The sequence below is a fragment of the Somniosus microcephalus genome, chromosome 11 (assembly GCF_052327205.1).
Source record: "Somniosus microcephalus isolate GS21.2 chromosome 11, FLI_Smic_1.0, whole genome shotgun sequence".
NCBI lineage: Eukaryota > Metazoa > Chordata > Chondrichthyes > Squaliformes > Somniosidae > Somniosus > Somniosus microcephalus.
In genome coordinates, this window is record NC_140997.1 from 94,891,464 (window position 1) to 94,916,971 (window position 25,508).

A 25,508-nucleotide genomic window follows, 5' to 3' on the forward strand; every position below is an offset into this window, starting at 1 on the left:
TGCATGCCTCCAATCTTCACTTCTCCCCCACCCTCCTTGCTAACCAACTCCAGCCTACGCAAACTCCAAACTGTCTACAACTGCACCGCACACATCCTGTCCCAGCACTAAGTCCTGCTCCTCCATCAGCCATGTGCTCGCCAACCTCTACTGGCTCCCTGTCCTCTCCCACATTGAGTTCAAAATCCTCATCCTCATTCCATAAATCCTTCCGTGGCTTTGCCTTGCCCTACAGACCTCCTACTATCACGCAAGTCATCTCTCCTCACTCCTCTTCCTATGCTCAGCATGCAGTTCTCCCCTGTGAAGTGCCTTGGGATGTGTACCTTGTTAAAGGTGCTACATAAAGGCAAGTCGCTTCGATCGGAATGTCTTGAAGGGGATCATTTTAACCAAATTTGCTGAGATCGGGTGGAGTGCCGGTTTTACACCCCGCCCGATAATGCTCTCCGCTGACTTCAGTGGGGTGTAAAATTGGGCAGGGTGTAACCAGCGTTGCCCTCGATCCCGTCAGTTTCCCCACGGTTGAGTTAGGTTAAAATTGCCCCCAGCCTTGGTGTCTGTTGTGCAAGGGGATATCTTGAAACTGTTCAACATGCATGAGGTTCAATGGCTCGTATCGCAATCATACTGTGCGGAATGGTAAACAGATGAATGGCTTTACAATTACAAGTACTGTATAGATCTAAAATTTTGCATACTAAAATTAGGTTATGATGTATAGTTTTACATCTGTTACAAAGTGATGGGGCATTTATGCTAAGCACAGTTAACCTAAGCTGTTGGCGTCGGTGTTTTTAATGGGACCCATTAACACAAGGAATCTGTATGTAGATTAGAAAGACTTTGAATAAAATAGAAGTACATAATATTTGTGTTGAAAGTGATAATGCCTATTGACGATTCTCATCGACAGTATAATTTTCTGTGGCACATTAATAACCATAGAATGATACAGCACAGAAGGAGGCCGTTTGCCCCATCGTGTGCTGTGCCGACTCTGTGAACGAGCTCTCCAATTAGTCCCACTCCCCCCTGCTCTTTCCCCACAGCCCTGAAATTTTCTTCCCTTCAAGTATTTATCCAATTCACTGTTGAAAGTTACTATTGAATCTGTTTCCACCCCCGTTCAGGCAGCGCATTCCAGATCACAACAGCCCGCTGCGTCAAAAGAAAATTCTCCTCATCGGCTCTTTTGCCAATTATCTTCAATCTGTGTCCTCTGGTTACTGACCCTTTTCCTGCCACTGGAAACAGTTTCTCCCTATCTACTCTATCAAAACCCTTCATGATTTTGAACACCTCTCATTACATATCCCCCTAACCTTCTCTGCTCTAAGGAGAACAATCCCAGGTTCTCCAGTCCCTCATCCCTGGTACCATTGCAGTAAATCCTCTCCAAGGTTGTAGTATTGTTTGGAAGTACAGATCTTTAACTTTCTGAAAGTTAAAAATGCTTTTAAATGTCACTGAACTCTTGACGTTTTGGTGAGTTGTACAGTTTCTCATTTTAATAAGTTTTTTTTTTACCATATTGTTAACGAGCATTGAAAACTTGACCGGGTCTCTCTTTTTTCAAATATACTTTATAGTGTTGACTTTAATCAGAAGGTAATCCATAAACGGTATAGAGTACAGGTTAGTGCCTTGGGTCTTTTCACTACTTTAAAAGGTGCTTGTATAAGTGCAAGTTGTTGTTATTTGGTATATAGACAAGCTAGTGACTTCTTTATCGCAAGATAAAGGCTCATGGAGTTGGGGGTAATATATTAGCATGGATAGAGGATTGGTTAACGTAAGAAAACAGTAGGGATAAACAGGTAATTTTCAAGTTGGCAGGCTGTAACTAGTGGGGTGCTGCAAGAATCAGGGCTTGGACCTCAGCTATTTAGAATCTATATTAATAACTTAGATGAAGGGACCAAGTGCAATGTATCCAAGTTTGCTGACAATACAAAACTAGGTGGGAAAGTAAGCTGTGAGGAGGACACAAAGAGCCTGCAAAGGAATCTAGACAGGTTAAGTGAGTGGGCAATAAGGTGGCAGATGGAGTATAATGTGGGAAAATGTGAGGTTATTCACTTTAGTAGGAAGAATAGAAAAACAGAATATTTTTTTTAAATGGTGAGAAACGATTAAATGTTGGTGTTCGGAGAGATTTGGGTGTCCTCGTACAGGAAACACAAAGTTAGCATGCAGGTACAGCAAGCAATTAGGAAGGTAAATGGCATGTTGGCCTTTATTACAAGGGGGTTGGAGTATAAGAGTAAGGAAGTCTTGCTACAATTGTACAGGGCTTTGGTGAGACCACACCTAGAGTACTGTGCACAGTTCTGGCCTCCTTACCTGAGGAAGGACATACTTGCCTTGGAGGCAGTGCAATGAAGGTTCACTGGATTGATTCCTGGGATGAGAGGTTTATCCTATGAGGAGAGATTGAGTAGAATAGTCTTATACTCTCTGGGGTTTAGAAGAATGAGAAGTGATCTCATTGAAACATATAAGGTTCTGAGGGGGATTGACAGGGTAGATGCTGAGAGGTTATTTCCCCTGGCTGGAGTGTCTAGAACTAGGGGGCATAGTCTCAGGATAAGGGGTCGGCCATTTAAGACTGAGATGAGGAGAAATTCCTTCACTCGGAGGGTTGTGAATCTTTGGAATTCTCTACCCCAAAGGGCTGTGGATGCTGAGTCATTGAATATATTCAAGGCTGAGATAGATAGTGTAGGGGGGCATCTTTTCTGTGGTTTATGGTAATTTACCTGGTCAGCAGCCTTTGCCTGCACTCTGACCAATTCCAACCTTTTACCTGGTTTACGGTAATTCACCTGGTCAGGCAGCCTTTTGCTGCTACACTGTAAACCAATTTAAACAGCGGTTTTGAATCGCTACCCCACCTTCCAGTTTTGACTGGAGGGCTTATAATCAATGATGTATTAAAACGGACAACTGGTCTGGGTGTGAGAAAGTCAAACTTTATTAACTAAAGAAACTGTAATCAAATTTTAAACTATACCACACGAACACAGTGATTACAGTAAAATTGCTTAAATGGGGGAAGGCAGATGGCAAAAATAAGGGATTAATGGCTACAATATTGATTAAACAATCTTAGCAATTTCCCCTAAATTACCATCCCCTAACTCCTTACTAGGTTGCCTTGCTGAGGAGTCAGAAACCTGCTCACCTGGGGTCCAGCGAAGTAAGAGAGAGAGAGATAGCTTCTCAGGAGCTATCTTTTATATCCTGCCAACTCCTGCTGCTTGGCGCTGAAAAAATAAAAGGGTCTGTGTGCAAAATTTGCACACAAAAGTTCCAATATACAAGAGAAGGACCGTGATTGGCTAACCCAAATGGGTTTGAGTGGTTTAATGTGTCTGCACTCTGGGGCCGAAGTGTACCCGCCCACATCCGGAGTTCACCTGGGCTAAAACAAAAGGGAATCCAACTGCCCTATTGTTCTGAGTGATGGGTGATTCAAACCCATCCATACTGATCTGTCCCCTATCAAAGTCCTTTTTCCAGGGTTTAGATGTATCCATTGTGTGTAAGTGATGTTGAAATGGGGCTAGATTGCTGTGTAAACAGAGCTGATTGTTCTGCGGTTTAGTTCAAGTGGGTTAATCCCTTAAGTCAATAAACCAACATCGATTGCTTCTGAGAAGGGAACTCCCTTTGATTGGCAGGTCTGACTGCCACTGTATTTGATCGTCCCACCTTTTCACAGACATAGTCCATGAGCTGCGAGCTGCTTTTTTTTCTTTTGGCCATGCTTTCTGACGGCCATTTTTTAAACCCCTTTTACAATATACACAGTTCAAAACTCAAAAGTATGATTTTTAATAAAATGTACTGTCTTGGATCCTGATGTTGCCCAAGTGCTGCTCTGCCCAACGCAGCCTTTCACGATTCTGGGTATGTTTTAAAAACACTGTCCAACCCAGAGGCAATTCAAATCACGTAATTCTTCGTCCACGATGTGGACCAATATTTTCCGATCTTCAAGGATTATGGGGATTTTGCAAACCCCTACAATAGATCTTTGGATTCTAGGAGAATCGAGGGATATGGGGATCGGGCAGGAAAGTGGAGTTGAGGTCGAAGATCAGCCATGATCTTATTGAATGGTGAAGCAGGCTAGAAGGGCCGAATGGCCTACTCCTGCTCCTAATTCTTATGTTCTTTGCTGAATTTCTGTGGGGCTAGACTGTTGGAAGCTATGTTTACAGTTTTTTTTATAATACTGCAGCGTAGCGAGCTTAATCATTTGCGAAGTGGAAGAGGAGGGAAAGAAAATCAGGTCACCTGTTCACAACAAGTGATAGTCTGCAAAAATGGTTGGGAAACGATTTTGGATTTGGAGATGAACCCGCTCTAAAATTAGTAGAGTTGTGTTTGTAATTTGTCTGGGAGCACGTTGCTTCAGTGCTACTTTAAATACTGAAAATGCAAGTTTTTCACTCTTGCATGCTTGGAGTGAGTTGCGTTTCAAATTTTTCATTTTTTTGATGTACCCAAAGTGTGAAGTGTTTGTGGCCTGGATCTGGAAGATGTCCCTGAGCAAAAGGCCCAGTAATTCATAAAGAAAGAAAGACTTGCATTTCTACAGCACCTTTCAGGACCTCCGGACGTCCCAAAGCGCTTTACAGCCAATGAAGTACTTTTGAAGTGTAGTCACTGTTGTAATGTAGGTTAATAAAGTGAGTGAACGGATTCCTGTTTAATTGATTGTTCTCCTTAGAGCAGAAAAGGTTAAGGGGAGATTTAATACAGGTGTTCAAAACCATGAGGGGTTTTGATAGATTAAATAAGGAGAAACTGTTTCCACTGGCAGGAGGGTCGGTAACCAGAGGGCACTGATTTAAGGTAATTGGCAAAAGAACCAGAGGGGAGATGAGAAGTTTTTTTACGCAGCGAGTTGTTGTGATCTGGAACACACTGCTTGAAAGGGCGGTGGAAGCAGATTCAGTAGTAACTTTCAAAAGGGAATTGGATAAATACAACAACTTGTATTTATATAGCTACTTTTAAAGTAGTAAAACGTCCCAAGGTGCTGCACAGGAGTATTATAAGACGAAAAAATTTGACGCTGAACCACATTAGGATAAATTAGGGCAGGTAACCAAAAGTTTGGTCAAAGAGGTAGGTTTTAAGGAGCGTCTTAAAGGAGAAGAGAGATTTAGGCAGGGAATTCCAGAACTTGGGGCCTTGAAAGGGAAACATTTGCAGGGCTATGGGGAAAAAGCAGGAGCAGTGGGATTAATTGGAGAGCTCTTTCAGAGAGCTGGCATGGACACGATGGGCTGAAGGGCCTCCTTCTGTGCTGTACGATTTTAATCTGTGATTCTATTTGCGCAGCTGACATTTACAAACATTAAATCGGGAAATGAAGGATTTCCCCCCCACCCCCCGCCAGCTATTTAGACAACTTATTTTCTGTTTATTGCCAAGTCCTTTGAAGCTGGTGGTGAGGATTGGCAGTGGTGGTTGGCTCTTGATTTGTAACGTTTCTTTTTAAAAACTACTGTAATGAAATCTGTTTGTCTTGCCTGTATTCGTTCTTGCCTGTATTCGTTTTGCACTCGTGTATATTACCCTCCCCCACACGGTGTATAGTTTCACTTCCTCTTTCCTGACTAACCTGGAAGGTTCCAGGTCTTGGCTCTTGGCTCCGCCCCTGACTTCTCTTACATAAAGATCCCAGGATCTGTATGACTCATTCCTGCGAGCCAGTCAGTGTGTTGAGATGTTAGCTCTGATCTTAGTGATTAAAAGCCAACTTGTTAAAGTCTATAACTTCTAGTTTTGTGGTTATTGAAGGCACATCAATTTTAATCACTAAAGAATACTAGGATGGATCGACTCCTAAAACCAGAGCGTCTGGACTTGGATCCACATTCTGCTGAAGCATCAAATCAATTTGGACACTGGCTCAAATGCTTCGAACTCTTCGCGGGGGCCTCATCCGCTAGCAAGGTAGATAAACTGAGTCTACTGACTACTCGCGTTAATCATCGGATTTATTCGTTCATCCGGGACGCCACCTCTTACACAGAGGCCATCACTATCCTGAAGGCCCAATACCAGAGGTCAGTAAACGAAGTGTACGCCAGACATCTGCTGGCTACACGCAGGCAGCGACCTGAGGAATCAATGGACGATTTCTTACAGGGCCTAAAGGACTTGGTCCGGGACTGTAACTGCAAGGCCGTGACGGCCAACGTGTACTCTGACGAATTGGTCCGCGATTCCTTCATCACGGGCCTCAAATCGAATTATATCCGGCAGAGACTGCTGGAGAAGGAGGTCCTGGACTTTAAAAAGGCAGTGGCCACTGCGCGATCGCTGGACGTGGCCCAGAAAAACTCTGACTCTTATTCTTCCGGCCATGCGGCCCTCACCACTTCGTGCGCGCCGAGCAGGCCGCCATCTTGGAATCAGCCATCTTCCCCATCCAGGTCTCAGACCAGCTCTACACCGCCGGAGTCCCCACACAGAAGTTCACCCAGGAGTCCTACTACAGCGGCAATGTCTCGAGGATCGAAATGCTACTTCTGCGGCCAGGCCACGCACCCCAGACAACGATGCCCAGCGAAGGACGCTACATGCTTCAAATGTAAGAAAAAGGGGCATTTTAGCAAAGTCTGCAGGGGGAATCCGATTTCCAACTCCGTCACCGCCTCGTGCGTGCCGTGCGGGCTGCCATCTTGGGATCCGCCATCTTTTCCCGACTCAACGGCCGCCCAGGGCCCAACAGTGGCTTCGATCACGGTGGATCAATCCAGGCCACACCCGTTGACAAAATCCATGATGGACATACAGGTAAACGGGAATTTAACGAAATGTTTAATTGACTGTGGAAGTACCGAGAGTTTTATCCACCCTAGCCTGGTACGGCAGCACTCATTAACGGTAACCCCTACACGGCGCAGAATTGCTATGGCTGCTAAGCCCCACACTTCGGACATTTTGGGCTACTGTGTGGTAACACTGACTGTAAAAGGCACGGACTACAAGGATTTTAAACTCCTCGTGATGCCAGAACTCTGTGTTAATGTAATCTTGGGCCTGGACTTCCAGTGCCACCACGAAAGTGTCACGCTAGCATATGGCGGGTCCCAGCCGCCACTCACAGTCTGTGGCCTATCAACCTTAAAAATCAGCCCGCCCTCTTTATTCGCTAATCTCGCTCTGAACTGTAGGCCCATAGTGACCAAAAGTAGATGGTACAGTCTGGAAGACAGACATTTTATCAAGGCGGAAGTGGACAGACTCCTGCGGGAAGGCATTATTGAATGCAGTACCAGTCCGTGGTGTGCCCAAGTAGTCATAGTTAAAAATAGCGAAAAGAAACGGATGGTAATTGACTACAGCCAGACTGTTAGTATTTATACCCAGCTGGACGCCTACCCTTTACCCCGCATATCAGAAATGGTCAACCAGATCGCGCAATACCGAGTCTTCTCGACTATCGACCTCAAATCCGCGTATCACCAGCTCCCCATTAGAACGGAGGACCGCCCATACACCGTCTTTGAGGCGAACGGACGCCTCTACCATTTTCTCAGAGTGCCCTTCGGGGTAACAAATGGGGTCTCGGTCTTCCAACGTGAGATGAACCGCATGGTTGACGAGAATAAACTACAAGCTACCTACCCCTATCTGGACAATGTCACTATCTGCGGGCACAACCAGCAAGACCACGATCTAAATCTTGCGAGATTTTTAAAAACTGCCCTAAAGCTGAATCTAACCTACAACGAAGACAAATGTGTCTTCAACACAACCCGTCTCTGTATCCTCGGCTGTGTGGTGGAAGATGGGGTAATTGGACCGGACCCTGACCGATTACGCCCCCTAAAGGAACTGCCCCTGCCACACAATCCCAAAGCTTTAAAAAGGTGCCTGGGATTTTTTTCGTATTATGCCCAATGGGTGCCCAATTACTCTGATAAGGCCCGACCCCTCATTAAATCGACATCCTTCCCACTATCAGCTGAAGCTCGGGAGGCTTTCACCAGTATCAAACAGGACATTGAAAGGGCTGCACTGTGTGCAGTGGACGAAAGCATTCCCTTTCAAGTCGAAAGCGATGCGTCAGACTTTGCTTTAGCTGCGACCCTCAATCAGGCTGGGAGACCTGTGGCCTTCTTCTCCCGAACCCTTCAGGGACCTGAAATCAGGCACTCTTCTGTCGAGGAGGCGGCACAGGCTATAGTGGAGGCAGTGCGGCACTGGAGACACTACCTAGCCGGCAAACGTTTCACCCTGCTCACCGACCAGCGGTCGGTGGCTTTCATGTTTAATAGCAAACAAAGGGGGAAAATCAAGAATGACAAAATACTCAGGTGGAGGATTGAACTATCCACGTTCGACTATGATATTATGTACAGGCCGGGAGCCCTTAATGAACCCCCAGACGCCCTATCGCGGGGAATGTGTGCCAGCATTCATACGGACAAATTACAGGGTCTCCACAACGACCTCGGTCACCCGACTATACCATTTTATAAAGTCCCGCAATCTGCCCCACTCCATCGAGGAGGTCAGGGCAATGACCAGAGCCTGCCGCATCTGTGCGGAATGCAAGCCTCGTTTCTACAGGACTGACCGTGCACACCTTATCAAAGCCACACGGCCATTCGAGCGCCTAAGTCTGGACTTCAAGGGACCCCTTCCCTCTGCCGACCGTAACGTATACTTCCTCAATATCATCGATGAATATTCCCGCTTCCCCTTCGCCATTCCCTGCCCAGACATGACCAGTGCCACGGTCATCAAGTGTCTCGGTAATCTATTCTGCATGTTTGGCATGCCGAACTACATACACAGCGATAGGGGGACGTCATTTATGAGTGACGAACTGCACCAGTTCTTGCTCTCAAAGGGGATAGCCACTAGCAGAACCACTAGCTACAACCCCCGGGGTAATGGGCAAGTGGAAAGGGAGAATGCTACTGTTTGGAAGGCTGTCACATTAGTCTTAAAGTCAAAAGGCCTTCCGACCTCCCGCTGGCAGGAAGTCCTCCCAGACGTGCTCCACTCCATAAGGTCTCTGTTATGTACTGCCACTAACGCTACCCCTCACGAAAAGATGTTCGTTTTCCCCCGGAAATCGACCTCGGGCATAGCTCTACCCGCGTGGCTGACGTCTCCGGGGACAGTACTATTGCGGAAGCACGTGAGAGGCCATAAAACGGACCCCCTTGTGGAAAAGGTACAGCTCCTCCATGCAAACCCTCCGTACGCCTATATCGAATACTCTGACGGGCGAGAGGACACTGTTTCCATAAAAGACCTCGCTCCCTAGGGGAGCGGAGAGAACGATGAGAGACTACCCGAGGAAGACCTACACCAAAAAGAGACAGGACGCCCAGAGGTATCAATACCCAACTTTAACCTGGAGGACACTGCAGATAACCTGGAAGACACTGCGGAGGCCCGGACAGCGGAGGAACCAGAATCCACTCCCCTAGAGGCACCCCAACCGGCTTTGCGCCGATCACTGAGAACCGCAAAATCTCCTGACAGACTCACTTATACCAACTTTTAAGAAACATCACCCCGATGGACTAAATCTAAAGAAGGGGTGAATGTAATGAAATCTGTTTGTCTTGCCTGTATTCGTTCTTGCCTGTATTCGTTTTGCACTCATGTATATTACCCTCCCCCACACGGTGTATAGTTTCACTTCCTCTTTCCTGACTAACCTGGAAGGTTCCAGGTCTTGGCTCTTGGCTCCGCCCCTGACTCCTCTTACATAAAGATCCCAGGATCTGTATGACTCATTCCTGCGAGCCAGTCAGTGTGTTGAGATGTTAGCTCTGATCTTAGTGATTAAAAGCCAACTTGTTAAAGTCTATAACTTCTAGTTTTGTGGTTATTGAAGGCACATCAACTACATTTTATTTTTGCACTCTTGCTGAGGCTTTGTCGTTGCATTCTTCCAGATATGACTTTCCTGCCCCCCTTCTCTCTTTTCCCCCCCCCCCCCCCCCCCAATGCATGGGGTCAGAAGTAGTGTTGGGCCCTGCTTCAGGGGTTGGAGAAGGTCTACTCGGACAGCTAGAGGGAGCTTGTTCCAGGGAGAGGGGGGGTTTGTTTCCGAAGTAGCGCTGGGGCATTGTCATATAAACCGTGGACCATTTTAAATGAAATGTTTGGCAAACCCAATTTTTTTCTTTTTGGTTGGTTTACAGACACAGCGTGTGATGCTTTTTAAATTGTGTACAGATGCAAGAGCAACATCTTGTTCCACTCCTACAGGCTGACCCAGTGCAGTTATCAGGACGCTCACTAATGTCTGGGATTTGAGTTCCAGCCCAGCAGGGAACTTTTTAATTGTGTAGGACCGCACTGGCATTCATATCCAGGAGAAGGAGGGACGCCGATCTCCACTCCGTGTGCTGGGAACTAGCCGAGACCGACTTTACTGGATATGTCACTCTGGCTGGGTTTTGCCAGCAGGAGATCCAGAAGCTTCCGTTATACCTTGTGCCGTGCAGTGACGAGACACTAGTTTGCCTCGACCAATTCCCAGAAAGGTTGTTTGTGAATCTGAGACCAGAAGCCTCCCTACCCAGGACTCCTAGAATCCTGCAGCACAGAAGGAGGCCCTTCGGCCCAACGTGTCCATGCCAGCTCTCTGAAAAAGCTCTCCAAATAGTCCCACTGCTCCTGCTCTTTCCCCACAGCCCTGCAAATGTTTCCTCTTCAAGTATTTATCCAATTCCCCTTTTGAAAGTTACTATTGAATCTGCTTCCACCACCCTTTCAGGCAGCGCATTCCAGATCATCACAACTCGCTGCGTAAAAAAAACCCTCCCCTTCTTCCCTCTGGTTCATTTGCCAATTATCTTTGGGGAATAGGGCGGGAAAGTGGAATTGAGGTCAAAGATCAGCCATGATCTTACTGAATGGCGGAGCAGGCTCAATGGGCCATATGGCCTACTCCTGCTCCTGTTTCTTATGTTCTCTTAAATCTGTGTCCTCTGGTTACCGTCTCTCCTGCCAGTGGAAACAGATTTTCCTTCTTTATTCTATCAAACCCTTCACTTCCTCCCCTCCCCCTCCCACCCCCCAAATCCACCCCAGGGAGGTGGGTGGGATAGGTGTCCTCGTACCGGAAACACAGAAAGCTAGCATACAGGTACAGCAAGCAATTAAGAAGGCAAATGGCATGTTGGCCTTTATTACAAGGGGGTTGGAGTATAAGAGTAAGGAAGTCTTGCTACAATTGTACAGGGCTTTGGTGAGACCACACCTGGAGTACTGTGCACAGTTTTGGTCTCCTTATCCGAGGAAGGACATATTTGCCTTGGAAGCGGTGCAACAAGGGTTCACTGGATTGATTCCTGGGATGAGAGGGTTGACCATGAGGAGATAATTGAGTAGATTGGGCCTATATGCTCTGAAGTTTAGAAGAATGAGAGGTGATCACATTGAAACATGCAAGACTCTGAGGGGGATTGACAGGGTAGATGCTGAGAGGTTGTTTCCCCTAGGACTTGGGGGTCATAGTCTCAGGATAACGGGTCGGCCATTTAGGACTGAGATGAGGAGGAATTTCTTCACTCAGAGGGTTGGAATCTTTGGAATTCTCTGCCCCAAAGGGCTGTGGATGCTGAGTCTTTGAGTATACTCAAGGCTGATTTTTGGACTCGAGGGATATGGGGATCGGGCTGGAAAGTGGAGTTGAGGTCGAAGATCAACCATGATCTTCTTGAATGGCTCGAGGGGCCGAATGGCCGACTCCTGCTCCGAATTCTTATGTTCTTGTGTTAAATGTGTACCTCACTGTGGCTATTTGCTATTAGCGGAGGCCTGAATTAATTGATGGGACTGTTGGCTGAGGAATGTTGTAGAGATTGGAAAAAAAAAAGAGGGAGCAAATGATTACTGTGTTTTGGTTTTCAAATGGAAGAGGAGAAGGAGGGGGAAAAAGCCCCTGAAAATACAGTAGATGCATTGCAGTGACAGTGATTGATTTAAAGGCACTTTTGGCTGAGTCAGCTCAGTAGGTAGCACACTTGCCTCTGAGTCAGAAGGTTGTGGGTTCAAGTCCCACTCCAGAGACTTGAGCACAAAAGTCTAGGCTGACACTCCCAGTGCAGTACTGAGGGAGTGCTACACTCTGAGGTGCTGTCTTTCGGATGAGACGTTAAACCGAACCCCCGTCTGCCCTCTCAGGTGTACATAAAAGATCCCATGGCACTATTTTGAAGAACAACAGGGGAGTTCTCCCCGGTGTCCTGGCAAATATTTATCCCTCAATCAACATCACTAAAAACACAGATTATCTAGTCATTATCACATTGCTGTTTGTGGGAGCTTGCTGTGTGCAAATTGGCTGCTGCATTTCCCACATTACAACAGTGACTACACATCAAAAGTACTTCATTGGCTGTAAAGTGCTTTGGAACGTGCTGAAGTCATAAAAGGTGCTATAGAAATACAATTTCTTTCCTTTGTTTTCAGTATGTCTGTCCTTTTATTTTTTTTATGGAATCGGGTGAGTCAGAGAGTGGCTGATACTTGATACAAGTAATAGTTTCCTGTCCACGTACCACTGCTTGGGGAAGCAGATGTTGTCACAAGCTTGTGTTCCATTCCCTACTCGACAGGGGTCTAACAAGTTGTGACCCTACCCCTCTCTACTTGCTCAAGGCATCGTTTCCTCGTGGTGATGATCAATGATTATACGGCCGCTGTGTAATTTTATCTGTTTGTGCTTTGTCCTGGCATTATGATTTATTGGTTCCGTATGTTGGATGCGAATGATGCCATCTGTTATCTTCCTTGAAATAATTCCCCAGCATTTGCGTTTAATGTGACGTACCTGCAACTTGTGGGGGAAAAATTTAATTTCAAAGCTCCACAGAGAATTAAAAAAAAAAGCAACCTTTCGTTGGGGGTTACAGGGAGTCACCTGAAGAATAAAAACAACAACTTGTACTTATACAGTGCCTTTAACATAGTAAAACGTCCCAAGGTGCATCACAGGAGCGATCATCAAACAAAATTTGACACCGAGCCACATAAGGAGCAATTGGAGCAGATGGTCAAAGAGGTAGGTTTTAAGGAGCATCTCGAAGGTAGAGAGCTTAGAGTCCAGGCAGCTGAAGGCATGGCCACCAATGGTGGAGTGATTAAGTCGAGGGATGCGCAAGAGGTCAGAATTGGAGGAGCGCAGAGATCTCGGAGGGTTATACGGATGGAGGAGTTTATGGAGATGGGGAGGGGCGAGGCCACGGAGGGATTTGAAAACAAGGATGAGAATTTTAAAATTGAGGCGCTGCCGGAACAGGAGAATCCTGAAGAAGGTCCTTGCCCTGATCATTGGGAGCAAATTTTGTAGAGGAGATCCTTCACAAGATCTTAGGCACCTCATTAACATATTGTCAGGGTTTCAATATAAATGTGGAACCATTCTCCTGAATTGGGGGCACTCTTATGTCTGATTACAAAGATAATTTTCTTTGACTTAGAAGGATGATACCAGAATTTATCAGGAAAGGCTGAACAGGTTGGGGCTCTTTTTCTCTAGAAAAGAGAAGGCTGAGGGGTGACCTTTTAAGATTATGAAAGGGTTTGATAGGGTAGACGTAGAGAAGATGTTTCCACTTGTGGGGGAGACCAGAACTAGGAGCCAGAGAATGGTGAGAATGTGGAACTCCCTACCACAGGGAGTGGTTGATGCAAATAGCTTAGATGCATTTAAGGTGAAGCTAAATAAACACACGAGGGGGAAAGGAATAGAAGGATACTCTGATGGGGTGAGATGAAGAGGGGTGGGAGGAGGCTTGTGTGGAGCATAAACACCGGCATGGACCAGTTGGGCCGAAGGGCCTGTTTCTGTGCTGCACATTCTGTAATTCTTTGGTCCTAGGGCCACACATTTGTCAAATACACTTCCTAATTCTCTAATTTCATGTCTTTCCCCGTATATTCTGAAATATATTCAAAATACCAGAAAGGCTGAGACCTATTTCAACAATGCTCTTCAGCGATAGTTATGACAGTGCCGTTTGATGCAAACTTAACCGTCTCTTTGCACTAACTGTCAGAAATGACTGATTAGACTTGTCCCTTGAGGGCTCAGTGTATAGCTGATCCATAGAGACAAGGAAGGTCCCCGCTTTGATCTTCTCTATGCTGATTGGCTAAACTTGGGAGCAGCGGTGTTGGGGGGTGCTGCATTTGGCCTCGGCTCCCCTGGGATACAGACAGACTTGCATTTATAAAGTGCCTTTCACGTCCTCTGGACGCTTCACAGCCAATGAAGTACTTTTGAAGTGTAGTCACTGTTGTAATGTAGGGTGCACAGCAAGCTCCCACAAACTGCAATATGATAATGACCAGATAATCTTTTTTAGTGATGTTGATTGATGGATAAATATTGGCCAGGACACCTTGCTCTTCTTCGAAATAGTGCCATGGGATCTTTTACGTCCACCTGAGTGGGCAGACAGGGCCGCTGTTTAATGTCTCATCAGAAAGACGGCACCTCGGACTCCCTCAGTACTGCACTTGAGTGTCAGCCTAGATTATGTGCTCCGGTCCCTGGAGTGGGACTTGAACCCACAACCTTCTGACTCAGGTGATTCCAGTTTCAATCATGCAATGTAAGTGGTGTAGATTGTGCTCATACTGCAAACCTCATGTAGCATCATCTTGCCAAGAGGCAATGTTGTTGGTTGTAAGGTGGGCATAGTCTGTCTATTGGAAGTCAACTGGATTTGGTCTGGCCTGGAAAGAAAGAACTTGCATTTATATAGCACCTTTCACAACCTTCTGACTCTGAGGCGAGAGTGCTGCCCACTGAGCCACAGCTGACACTTGGGATGGGAAAATGAGCCAAGGGACCCTCCTGATCGACTGGTGAACTACGTTGGCTGTGTGTACGTGAGGACAGAAGCTAGCTCGGCTGTTGTACCTCCCATGACCAAATAAGCTGCTGACCCAGGAGGGACAGGCGCTGGAGTATGTCTGTCAGTGGACTCCAGCGAGGGGTCGGCGCCTTCAGGACAGGAGGGGTGAAAATTGCTTGCCCGAGTTTAGCAACAAACTGCACAAGATCAACGTTTGACTATCTCCCATCTCCCCCTGTGCTCGCTGACCTACATTGGCTCCTGGTCCAGCAACTCTTCAAATTTAAAATTCTCATCCTGGTGTTCAAATTCCTCCATGGCCTCGCCCCTCCCTATCTCGGTCACCTCCTCTAGCCCTACAACCCTCTGAGATCTCTGCGCTCCTCCAATTCTGGCCTCTTGTACATCCCAGATTTTAATCGGCCGTGCCTTCAGCTGCCTGGGCCCTAAGCTCTGAAATTCCGTCCCTAAACCTCGCTACCTCTCGCCTCCTTTCAAGATGCTCCTTAAAACCTACCCCTTTGACCAAGCTTTTGGTCACCTGTCCCAATACCTCATTAAATAGCCCTGTGTCAAATTTTTATCTGATTTACGCTCCTTGAAGTGCCTTAGGACGCTTCAGGATATGTCACAAAACATATTTGAAAGTTCTCTATCTGAATGCACGTAGCATTTGTAACAAAATAGATGAGTTAATGGCACAAATAACTACATATGGGTATGATCTTGTGGCCATTACAGAAACATGGCTGCAGGGTGACAATGCCTGGGAATTAAACATACCAGGTTATTTAACGATCAGGAAGGACAGGCAGGAAGGAAGGGGAGGTGGGGTGGCTATGTTAATAAAGGAAGGAATCACTGTAATACAGAGAAATGATATTGGGTCAAAAGATCAGGATAATGAAACAGTTTGGGTGGAGGTAAGGAATAATAAGGGGAAAAAAACACTAGTGGGCGTAGTCTATAGGCCTCCGAACAGTGGCAACTCTGTTGGACGGAGTATCAATCAGGAAATAGTTGAGGCTTGTAATAAGGGAACATCTATAATTATGGGGGATTTTAACTATCATATTAATTGGACAAATCAAATTGGGCAGGGCTGCCTTGAGGATGAGTTCATTGAGTGTATTAGGGATGGGTTTCTTGAGCAGTATGTAACTGAACCGACCAGGGGGCAAGCAACCTTAGATCTGGTCCTGTGTAACGAGACAGGATTAATTAAAAATGTCCTAGTAAAGGATCCCCTTGGAATGAGTGACCATAACATGGTTGAATTCCATATTCAATTAGAGGGTGAGAAGGTTGGATCTCAAACAAGCGTGCTAAGCTTGAATAAAGGAGACTATGAAGGTATGAGAGCGGAATTGAGTAGAGTGGATTGGGAAAATAGATTAAAGGGTAAGACGATACATGATCAGTGGTGTACATTTAAGGAGTTATTTTACAACTTCCAAAAAAAATATATTCCACTGAGAAGAAAAGGGTGTAAAAGAAAAGACAGCCATCCGTGGCTAAGTAAAGAAATTAAGGATAGTATTCGACTAAAAACAAGGGCATATAAGGTAGCCAAATCTAGTGGGAGGATAGAGGATTGGGAAAACTTTAAAAGACACCAAAAAATAACAAAAAGATTGATTAGGGAAGGGAAGAAAGGGAAGATAGATTATGAAAGTAAATTAGCAAAAAATATAAAAACAGATAGTAAGAGTTTTTATAGTTATATAAAAGGAAAAAGGGTGGCTAAAGTAAATGTTGGTCCCTTAGAGGATGAGACCGGGAAATTAATGGTGGGAAATATGGAGATGGCAAAAACACAATGAATATTTTGTATCAGTCTTTACAGTAGAGGACACTAAGAATATCCCAACACTGGACAAACAGGGGGCTATGGGGGGGAGGAGCTAAACACGATCAAAATCACTAAGGAAGTGGTACTCGGTAAAATAATGGGACTCGAGACGGATAAATCACCTGGACCTGATGGCTTACATCCTAGGGTCTTGAGGGAAGTGGCGGTAGGGATTGTGGATGCATTGGTAATAATTTTCCAAAACTCCCTGGACTCAGCAAAGGTCCCGGCAGACTGGAAAACTGCTAATGTAACACCCTTATTTAAAAAAGGGCAGTAGACAGAAGGCTGGAAACTATAGACCGGTTAGCCTAACATCTGTGGTAGGTAAAATTTTGGAGTCCATTATTAAGGAGACAGTAACAGGACATTTGGATAATCATCATTTAATAGGACAAAGTCAGCATGGTTTTATGAAGGGGAAGTCATGTTTGACAAATTTGCTGGAGTTCTTTGAGGAAGTAACATATAGGGTGGATAAAGGGGAACCAGTGGACGTAGTGTATTTAGACTTCCAAAAGGCATTTGACAAGGTGCCACACAAAAGATTATTGCTTAAGATAAAAAATCACGGGATTGGGGGTAATATTCTGGCATGGATAGAGGATTGGCTATCTAACAGAAGGCAGAGAGTTGGGATAAATGGTTCATTCTCAGACTGGCAATCAGTAACTAGTGGTGTTCCGCAGGGGTCAGTGCTGGGTCCCCAACTCTTTACAATCTGTATTAACGATTTGGAGGAGGGGACCGAGTGTAACATATCAAAGTTTGCAGATGATACTAAAATGGGAGGGAAAGTAGTGAGTGAGGAGGACATAAAAAACCTGCAAGGGGACATAGACAGGCTAAGTAAGTGGGCAGAGATTTGGCAGATGGAATACAATACTGGAAAGTGTGAGGTTATGCACTTTGGCAGGAAAAATCGTAGAGCAAGTTATTATCTTAATGGCAAGAAACTGGAAAGTACTGAAGTACAAAGGGATCTGGGGGTCCTGGTGCACGAAACTCAAAAGGTTAGTATGCAGGTGCAACAAGTGATTAAGAAGGCCAATGGAATGTTGGCTTTCATTGCTAGGGGTATAGAATATAAAAATAGGGAGGTATTGCTTCAGTTGTACAAGGTATTGGTGAGACCGCACCTGGAATACTGCATACAGTTTTGGTGTCCATACTTAAGAAAAGACATACTTGCTCTCGAGTCAGTACAAAGAAGGTTCACTCGGTTAATCCCGGGGATGAGGGGATGGACATATGAGGAGAGGTTAAGTAGATTGGGACTCTACTCATTGGAGTTCAGAAGAATGAGAGGTGATCTTATTGAAACATATAAGATTGTGAAGGGGTTGGATCGGGTGGATGCAGGGAGGATGTTCCAGATGATGGCTGAAACTAGAACTAGGGGGCATAGTCTTAGAATAAGGGGCTGCTCTTTCAAAACTGAGATGAGGAGGAACTACTTCACTCAGAGGGTGGTAGGTCCATGGAATATGCTGCCCCAAAAAGCTGTAGAAGCTACATTACATAAATTTAAAACAGAAATAGACAGTTTCCTAGAAGTAAAGGGAATTAAGGGTTACGGGGAGCGGGCAGGAATTTGGACATGAGTCTAGGTTTGGATCGGACATGGCCCTGTGGGTAGCAGAGCAGGCCCAGGGGCCGTGTAGCCTGATCCTGCTCCTATTTCGTGTGTCTAATTCTGTTAGATTCAGGAGATGGTTCTGTGATAGTAGATTGGCGGTTAGGATCAGATCAGCCATGATCTTATTAAATGGCGGAGCAGGCTCGCGGGGCCGATTGGCCTACTCCTGCTCCTATTTCTTATGTTCTTATGTTCACTATGTTAAAGGTGCTATATAAATGCAAGTTGTTATTTCTGTGTGTTTCACAATTAATAAGCAGGGTACAACCTCAATTGCACTGGGTGGGGAAATCAGTATTGTGGCTCAGTATGGTCATAACCACTGTATATCTTCATGACTAAGTGCAGACATCCTGGAAATGTTGGTGCCTTATCCAGGAATCAGACTGGGAATAATTGGAAATACCAGTGATGACAAAAGTTTAATTTCCCCACCACCCCTCCCAATCATGGTTTTGTTTTTCTCAGAGAATCCTGAAGATGTTGGTATAGTCCTATCCTGGGTTACTACTTCATTGACTGTAAAGCACTTTGGGATGCCCTGCGGTTGTGAAAGGCGCAATAGAAATGCAAGTCATTCTTCGTTTTCTCTTTTTTCTTTTTCTTTTTCTCTCACTTTACTTTATTAAATACACTAAAATACTTGTAAACAAGGTTAATTTAATTGAAAAATGAGATGTCTAGCACACGCAATATAACTAGGTGGATGTGAAGAGTGGGTTCTGTTCACTGTGGTACAGCAATGAAATGCTTTCTCCCCTTGATTACTGGGTCAAGCAGAGTTGAGAGTTCTAAACAGATGTTGGGTTTGCTGGCCCCTCAGCTGGGCGTTCCACTGCGATGAAAAATTGATGCTCTGTTGTCATCCTATGAAAGCATCGCTCTGATTAGCTGTTTTGTAGAAGTGTATTGACTTTTGAAATCTCCTCTAGTCTTTGACTCACTTGTCTGTTGCCAAAGGAAGAATAGTTATGGATGAGGAAGCGAGGGAGGGGGAATGGTTTGGGATGAGGGAGGGAGGGGGGAATGGTTTGGGATGAGGGAGGGAAGGGGACTGGTTTGGGATGAGGGAGGGAGGGGGGAATGGTTTGGGATGAGGGAGGGAGGGGGGAATGGTTTGGGATGAGGGAGGGAGGGGGGAATGGTTTGGGATGAGGGAGGGGGAATGGTTTGGGATGAGGGAGGGAGGGGGGAATGGTTTGGGATGAGGGAGGAAGGGGGAATGGTTTGGGATGAGGGAGGGGGGAATGGTTTGGGATGAGGGAGGGAGGGGGAATGGTTTGGGATGAGGGAGGGAGGGGGAATGGCTTGGGATGAGGGAGGGAGGGGGAATGGCTTGGGATGAGGGAGGGAGGGGGAATGGCTTGGGATGAGGGAGGGAGGGGGGAATGGTTTGGGATGAGGGAGGGGGGAATGGTTTGGGATGAGGGAGGGGGGAATGGTTTGGGATGAGGGAGGGAAGGGGACTGGTTTGGGATGAGGGAGGGAAGGGGACTGGTTTGGGATGAGGGAGGGAGGGGGGAATGGTTTGGGATGAGGGAGGGGGGAGGGAAGGGGACTGGTTTGGGATGAGGGAGGGAAGGGGACTGGTTTGGGATGAGGGAGGGAGGGGGGAATGGTTTGGGATGAGGGAGGGAGGGGGGAATGGTTTGGGATGAGGGAGGGGGAATGGTTTGGGATGAGGGAGGGAGGGGGGAATGGTTTGGGAAGATGGAGGAAGGGGAATGGTTTGGGATGAGGGAGGGGGGAATGGCTTGGGATGAGGGAGGGAGGGGGGAATGGTTTGGGATGAGGGAGGGAGGGGGAATGGTTTGGGATGAGGGAGGGGGAATGGTTTGGGATGAGGGAGGGAGGGGGAATGGTTTGGGGTGAGGGAGAGAAATCTCGTTCAACACACGTGGGTGGAGCAGCTCACAATGTTGATGAACTCGTGTACCCTGATTATATCTGGTCTGAGTAGAGAGCTCGAGTCTCAAGTGAAACGTACCACGTCCCAAAGGAAGACATGCTTCGAACACTTAACATTTCACTCATTTGGGCTTTTAGATTACAATGCCCTGTTTAAAATAACGTTGCAAACCCGGTTCGACAAACATTGCTTTGTGGAACATTTATTTATTAGAATAATAATGCTTTTGCACCTCCTGGTTGCTGCAGGCTGGTTGTGATCTTTTCCTTCCCTTTTTATTCCTCCCCCACATCAGTTGGGAAAGAAAGAGTCCTCCGCTTAAGGAAATCAATGCAATTAGTAACATCCTCAGTACCCTTGTGGTTATATTCAGTGACCTCCACTGTGATTTACTGCAACTGTGTTCCATCTACTTGGGCTGTAACTCATTTTGTTTTTTTTAATGATTTGCTATGTTCTGTTTTCCCTCTAACGGGATGTGGACTGGACAATTTGTCCTGATCGGCAGTGTGGGCAGCAGTTAGCATACAGGCCCCCCGGGGGCAGTTATTCGCTGGCCAATCCCCTGCAGGTAGCTACCCTGATGGCCCCTTGTTGCGAGCGATGGTGTGCTGGGGTTAGGGTGTGATTCTCTCCTCCTGTTCCTTCCCATGGGGCCCAGGCCCCTCTTTTGGGGAACCCACCCCCCACTTTGGACTGTTACGGCTTCATTTGCCACTGTTGGCTGTGTATCCAGTCCTGTAACAATGAATTCGACTTGTGATTGAAGCATCGAGCCAGTCCCCTGCAGTCTGCTGTGTGTGTGTGCGCGCTGGGACACATGCCCGCTCTTGTCTCCAGGCTCGCTCGCAGTCTGAGGTGGATTATTCGGTATTCAAGACATGTCTTGACCAGTGGAATTAACTTCGCATCTCGCAGGATCAGGGGAGGGTGGGTGTATCTTGAGCCGTCTCCTCAACTAACAAGGTTCACTCTGTGAGCTAGCGTGGGCTGTGCCCCGACAGGAGCTGCTGTGGGAGGGTGGACTCGCCGCTGGCTCAGCCTTGGGCTGGCTCGCTGCTAACGCTGGACGGTAAGAATCCGAATTCATTCCCGGCCCCGGGCTGGCAGGTTTCACCTACAGCCGGTGCGATGATCCAAGCTGCTCACTGACCTCGCCCGCAGGCAGGGTCCGGCCCGGGCCGGGCCAAGATGCAAGGTGTTAAGAGCAGGCTGTCGCTGTCCTTGAGAGATTGGTTGGGAGTGTGTGTGCTCTCCTGGGAGCCGCTGGTCTGACTCGCTAACTTGGTGCACCGTCTGTGTATAAACTGTGTTTACAGTCAAACAGTTTAGTGAAAGGACCATCTCAATACAGGCTGACATGAGAGGGAGGGCGAGCATCAGCGGACCCTGCCGAACCATCATCTCTTCTCTTGTGACCGAACAATGTGTGCTTTCCAGCATACACTGACTGACTGACTGATTTAATCCCTGACAATAGGCTGCCTTGCCCCAGACAGCACTAATGAGTACAGGTTGCCCGGAAGAGTGTTCAGTTGTGTGGAAGGAGTGTCTGATTGAAGAAGCAGCGTCGGTTTGTCGAGCTGGTAAACATGGCTGTGTCTTGTCGCTGTACCGTTAGGGCGGCTTTAGAAAGAGCTGCGACTTACCGGTACCCGGGGAGGTCAGCGGAACCTCTCGGTGTTTCATAGACTCCAGCGGGTGGAGGAGGATTGCTAAACGGCTTCTGCCCTCTCTCTCTCTCTCCTGGCCTTGAGTGCGATGCTGTTAGTGGATTTGTATTTTCAGCAGCTGATCTGAATTTTGACTACATCTTTGGTGCCGCTGGGGTACAGTGCAGGTGAAGTGGCGAGGAAACTTCATTGGCTGTGAAGCGCTTTGGGACATCCGGTGGTCGTGAAAGGCGCTGTAGAAATGCAAGTCTTTGATGATGAGAAGGGTTGAACAAAGTGGCTCTAAGAGTTGCAGCGGCAGTTCTGTCTGATGGTCACTGTTCATGGTCTACCAGTCCACTGAAAAAAATTGGTGAAAAGCTGCTCCAAGCATTGGATGGTGGACATATGGCTCTGTATTTTGAGTACTGTGGTGTATATACACTATTTCAAAATCTAGAGCTGGTCGTCAATGCTAGTCTTTTGTTTGGAAGCTGGTTCTCTGTCATTTGGCAAAGTACTTGGAGAAATCATAATGACCATCCCATGAGATTGGATTGCCGGCAGATAGGATTTTCATGTTTTTGTACTTCTTGCAGCAGGAGTTTAAAAATAGTACAGCTCTGTAGAATTTTTTTTTAATTGTAGAATGTTGTGGAGAAGTTTTACTCCAATCGGATGCCTGTGGGTAAACACAGCTACAATAATTGCAGGGTGTATCTTTCACAGGTATGTTTATTTACAATGCTTTGGTGCATACTTTTAAAATTGTAACGTGCCACTTGCACTAAATTGCAAGGTTCAAAATCTCCTCTGAATTGTCTCCTTTTACAGTGCCGTCCGATCTATCCTTTGAAGAGCGAGAAGAGCTGGAAAACATTAGACGGAGGAAAAAGGAACTGATGGCTGACATTGAGGTGGGTTGGCTTGACTTCTGAACATGGTTTAATCTCTCTGACCTCCTCCTGCTCTCTCGGATGTCTGCGTTCCTTCAGCTCTGGCCTCTTGCGCATCCCCCACTTCCTTTGCCCCACCATTGGTGGCCGTGCCTTCAGCTGTCTGGGCCCTAAACTTTGGAATTCCCTCCCTAAAACCTCTCCGCGCCTCCTTTTTAAGACACTGCTTAAAACCGACCTCTTTGACCAAACGTTTAGTCACCTGTCCAAATATTTCCATTGGCTCGGTGTCGATTTTTGTTTTGTTTGATAACTCCTGTGAAACGCCTTGGGACGTTTTACTACATTAAAGGCGCTATGTAAGTGCAAGTTGTTGCAGTAATGAGGCCCATGTCTTGTACGTGCATATTTTTATGTTGATTACGCGTTGTGCGGTTACACATCTGTTATCATAGACTCAGTTTACATCAAGGTCAAATTGAATTTGGGTATATTGATTTTAAACTTGATTCGATCTCCTTAGCATTAATGCGCAACTCTGTTGTGAGCTAGGAAAATGGCTTCAAATTAATGAACGAGTGTGAGTGTGACATCTGCATTGAAATGGACCAAAGCTCTGAACAAAGCCACATCTAAAAATGCAGCATAATTGAGAATGTGCTTATGTTTTCTGTCTCTGTAGCAACCACACTTAGAAGCATATTTGCAGCGGATTACATTTTATTTGAAGTGAGAGCAGCAACATTTTTGTGTCTGCTGTGTGTTTAGTGTTTGCATTTTTGCAAACCTTGTATTTTTATGTATGCTGTCTGCAAAATCTGCATGGGCAAATGTAACTGAGGATCCTGGACCACGTTGGTGATTTAAAAAAAAAAAATGTGTTCTCGGAATGTGGGTGTCACTGGCAAGACTTTGTTTATTGGTCATCACTTGTTGGCTTGAGAGGGTGGTGGGCAGCCACCTCCTTGAATCTCTGCAGTCCTCACGGGCCTTATTTATGTATGCATAGTTTTACAGCTTTAAAAAAAAAATCCTTTCATTTAAAAAAGAATTGTGTCTCTGCTCTTTTTACACCCTTTTTGAAGTTTTGCCATTTGGTGCATATTTCCTCCTTATTCTCCCTGTGAAAATGTATCACGTCACATTTTTCCACATTAACTTTAATCTGCCATCTATCTGCTCGAATGATTAACTTGTCTTTCTCCTCCTGAATTCTCTATAGTTGTCTTTTTTGCTATTTGCACCAGCCCCGCATGGAAAAAAAAAACATTACAGCAGCTTCCTGATCTTTAAACAAATTTATAACGCAGTTGGATTTTATTTGAATGTTTATGTTGTATACAGTACACCCCACCCTCATTCTAGGGCAAACATCAGTATAAGACAGTCGTACCTTTCACAAGGTGCATTCTACACTATTGTGTTGTGGGTGTTCCGTTGACATGCACTGTAACTATGGCAAGTGATGTGTCACTCGGAAGCTGTCATTTTCACTGCCTCCTTTATGCAAAATAGTGATACTTTGGAAACCAATCCGCTACATGTGGTAGGTGTAGAAATCTAACGGGATGCAGTGTTGTCCAATTCACCCACCTTCACTATAACAGCAACAATAGTTGAAAAATGGAGTGCATCTCGAATCATTCGCCTTGAGTAAACTCTACGGGACTTTGCCCCAAATTTCCCCTTTGCATTGTCTTATCGCTTTACAATTCTTGCTCTTAATTTTATCCTGGGCAAGTAGGTTTGACTCCCCAGGAGAGGGAGAAGAGGGGAGTGATTTATTTTGTGGTATTGTCTGTCTACAGCTGATTGCCACATGAATAAGGTTTGCTTTATTGGATTTTGTATTTCATCAGTGACCTCATCTTTTGAGGTGTCAGGATTCTTTTTGGAAATAGACTTGCCAGAGGTGTCTGCCTTTTAAGCTATCTTGTAAAACTGCAATTCAATGTTTTGTAGGTTTAATATTTAAATGTCTGTTTTACAGAGGTTGAAAGATGAGATAGCCGAAGTAATGAGTGAGATTGAGACTCTGACTTGTACTGATGAAAGGTGAGTTGGCCATTTATATTTCAACATTGCTGTGGCCCAGGTGTTAATAAATCAGTGTTCAGAATAGATTTTTTTTTTAAAGGAGGACATGTGTGCGTCCGTCTGTGTGTGTCCGTGTCCACGTGTGTCTGTGTGCGTGTGTGTGTGATGTAAAAATATAAGCATGAATGCTTTTTAAATCTCTGCGAAGAAAAATGCTGTTGATGCTTTTGTTAATTTTTTACTGGAGACCCTAAGGCTTGGCACAAATTGCTAGCTTAAAATAAAACAGACTTAATTTCCATTAATAAACAAAATACAAATGCACCAGTTCCTCCGCCCCCCCCCCCCCCCCAATTCTGCTCCGCAAATACGAATTGAATTAAGTCAAATTTCCTCCTGTAGGTAGTTCTCTTTCCCGATAGAAATTTTACAGATGTTGATCTCTACATTTTACCCTGCTATGAGAGATTTATAGCTGTTATAATGATGAGCATTGGCTACATTTTGCAACTAAATTGTGTTTATCTAAATGCCCTTCATCAGTATGTGGGAGGCCTGCATGTGTGGATTAGAGCAAACAATTTTGTTTCTGGTGTTTGGCACTGAATTGATTTAGTTGTAATGTGTGACCAATGCTTAATGTTGGAGTACGT

The 25,508-nt window shown here is 45.8% G+C and overlaps 1 protein-coding gene across 7 annotated transcripts in view; it reads left to right on the top strand.

Annotated features, from left to right (window-relative positions):
* Positions 1-25,508, top strand: part of cyth3a (cytohesin 3a) — a 98,878-nt gene that overhangs the window by 34,379 nt on the left and 38,991 nt on the right. For 5 of the 7 annotated variants that reach the window (XM_086001098.1, XM_086001101.1, XM_086001100.1 and 2 more), the window contains exons 2-3: positions 22,757-22,839; positions 24,809-24,873. In XM_086001098.1, coding sequence (XP_085857224.1) covers positions 22,757-22,839; positions 24,809-24,873 — 148 coding nt within the window. Of the gene's footprint in view, positions 1-21,209; positions 21,343-22,629; positions 22,652-22,756; positions 22,840-24,808; positions 24,874-25,508 lie in introns of those variants that run through there. The other 2 variants (XM_086001099.1, XM_086001102.1) reach the window with 2 other exon arrangements.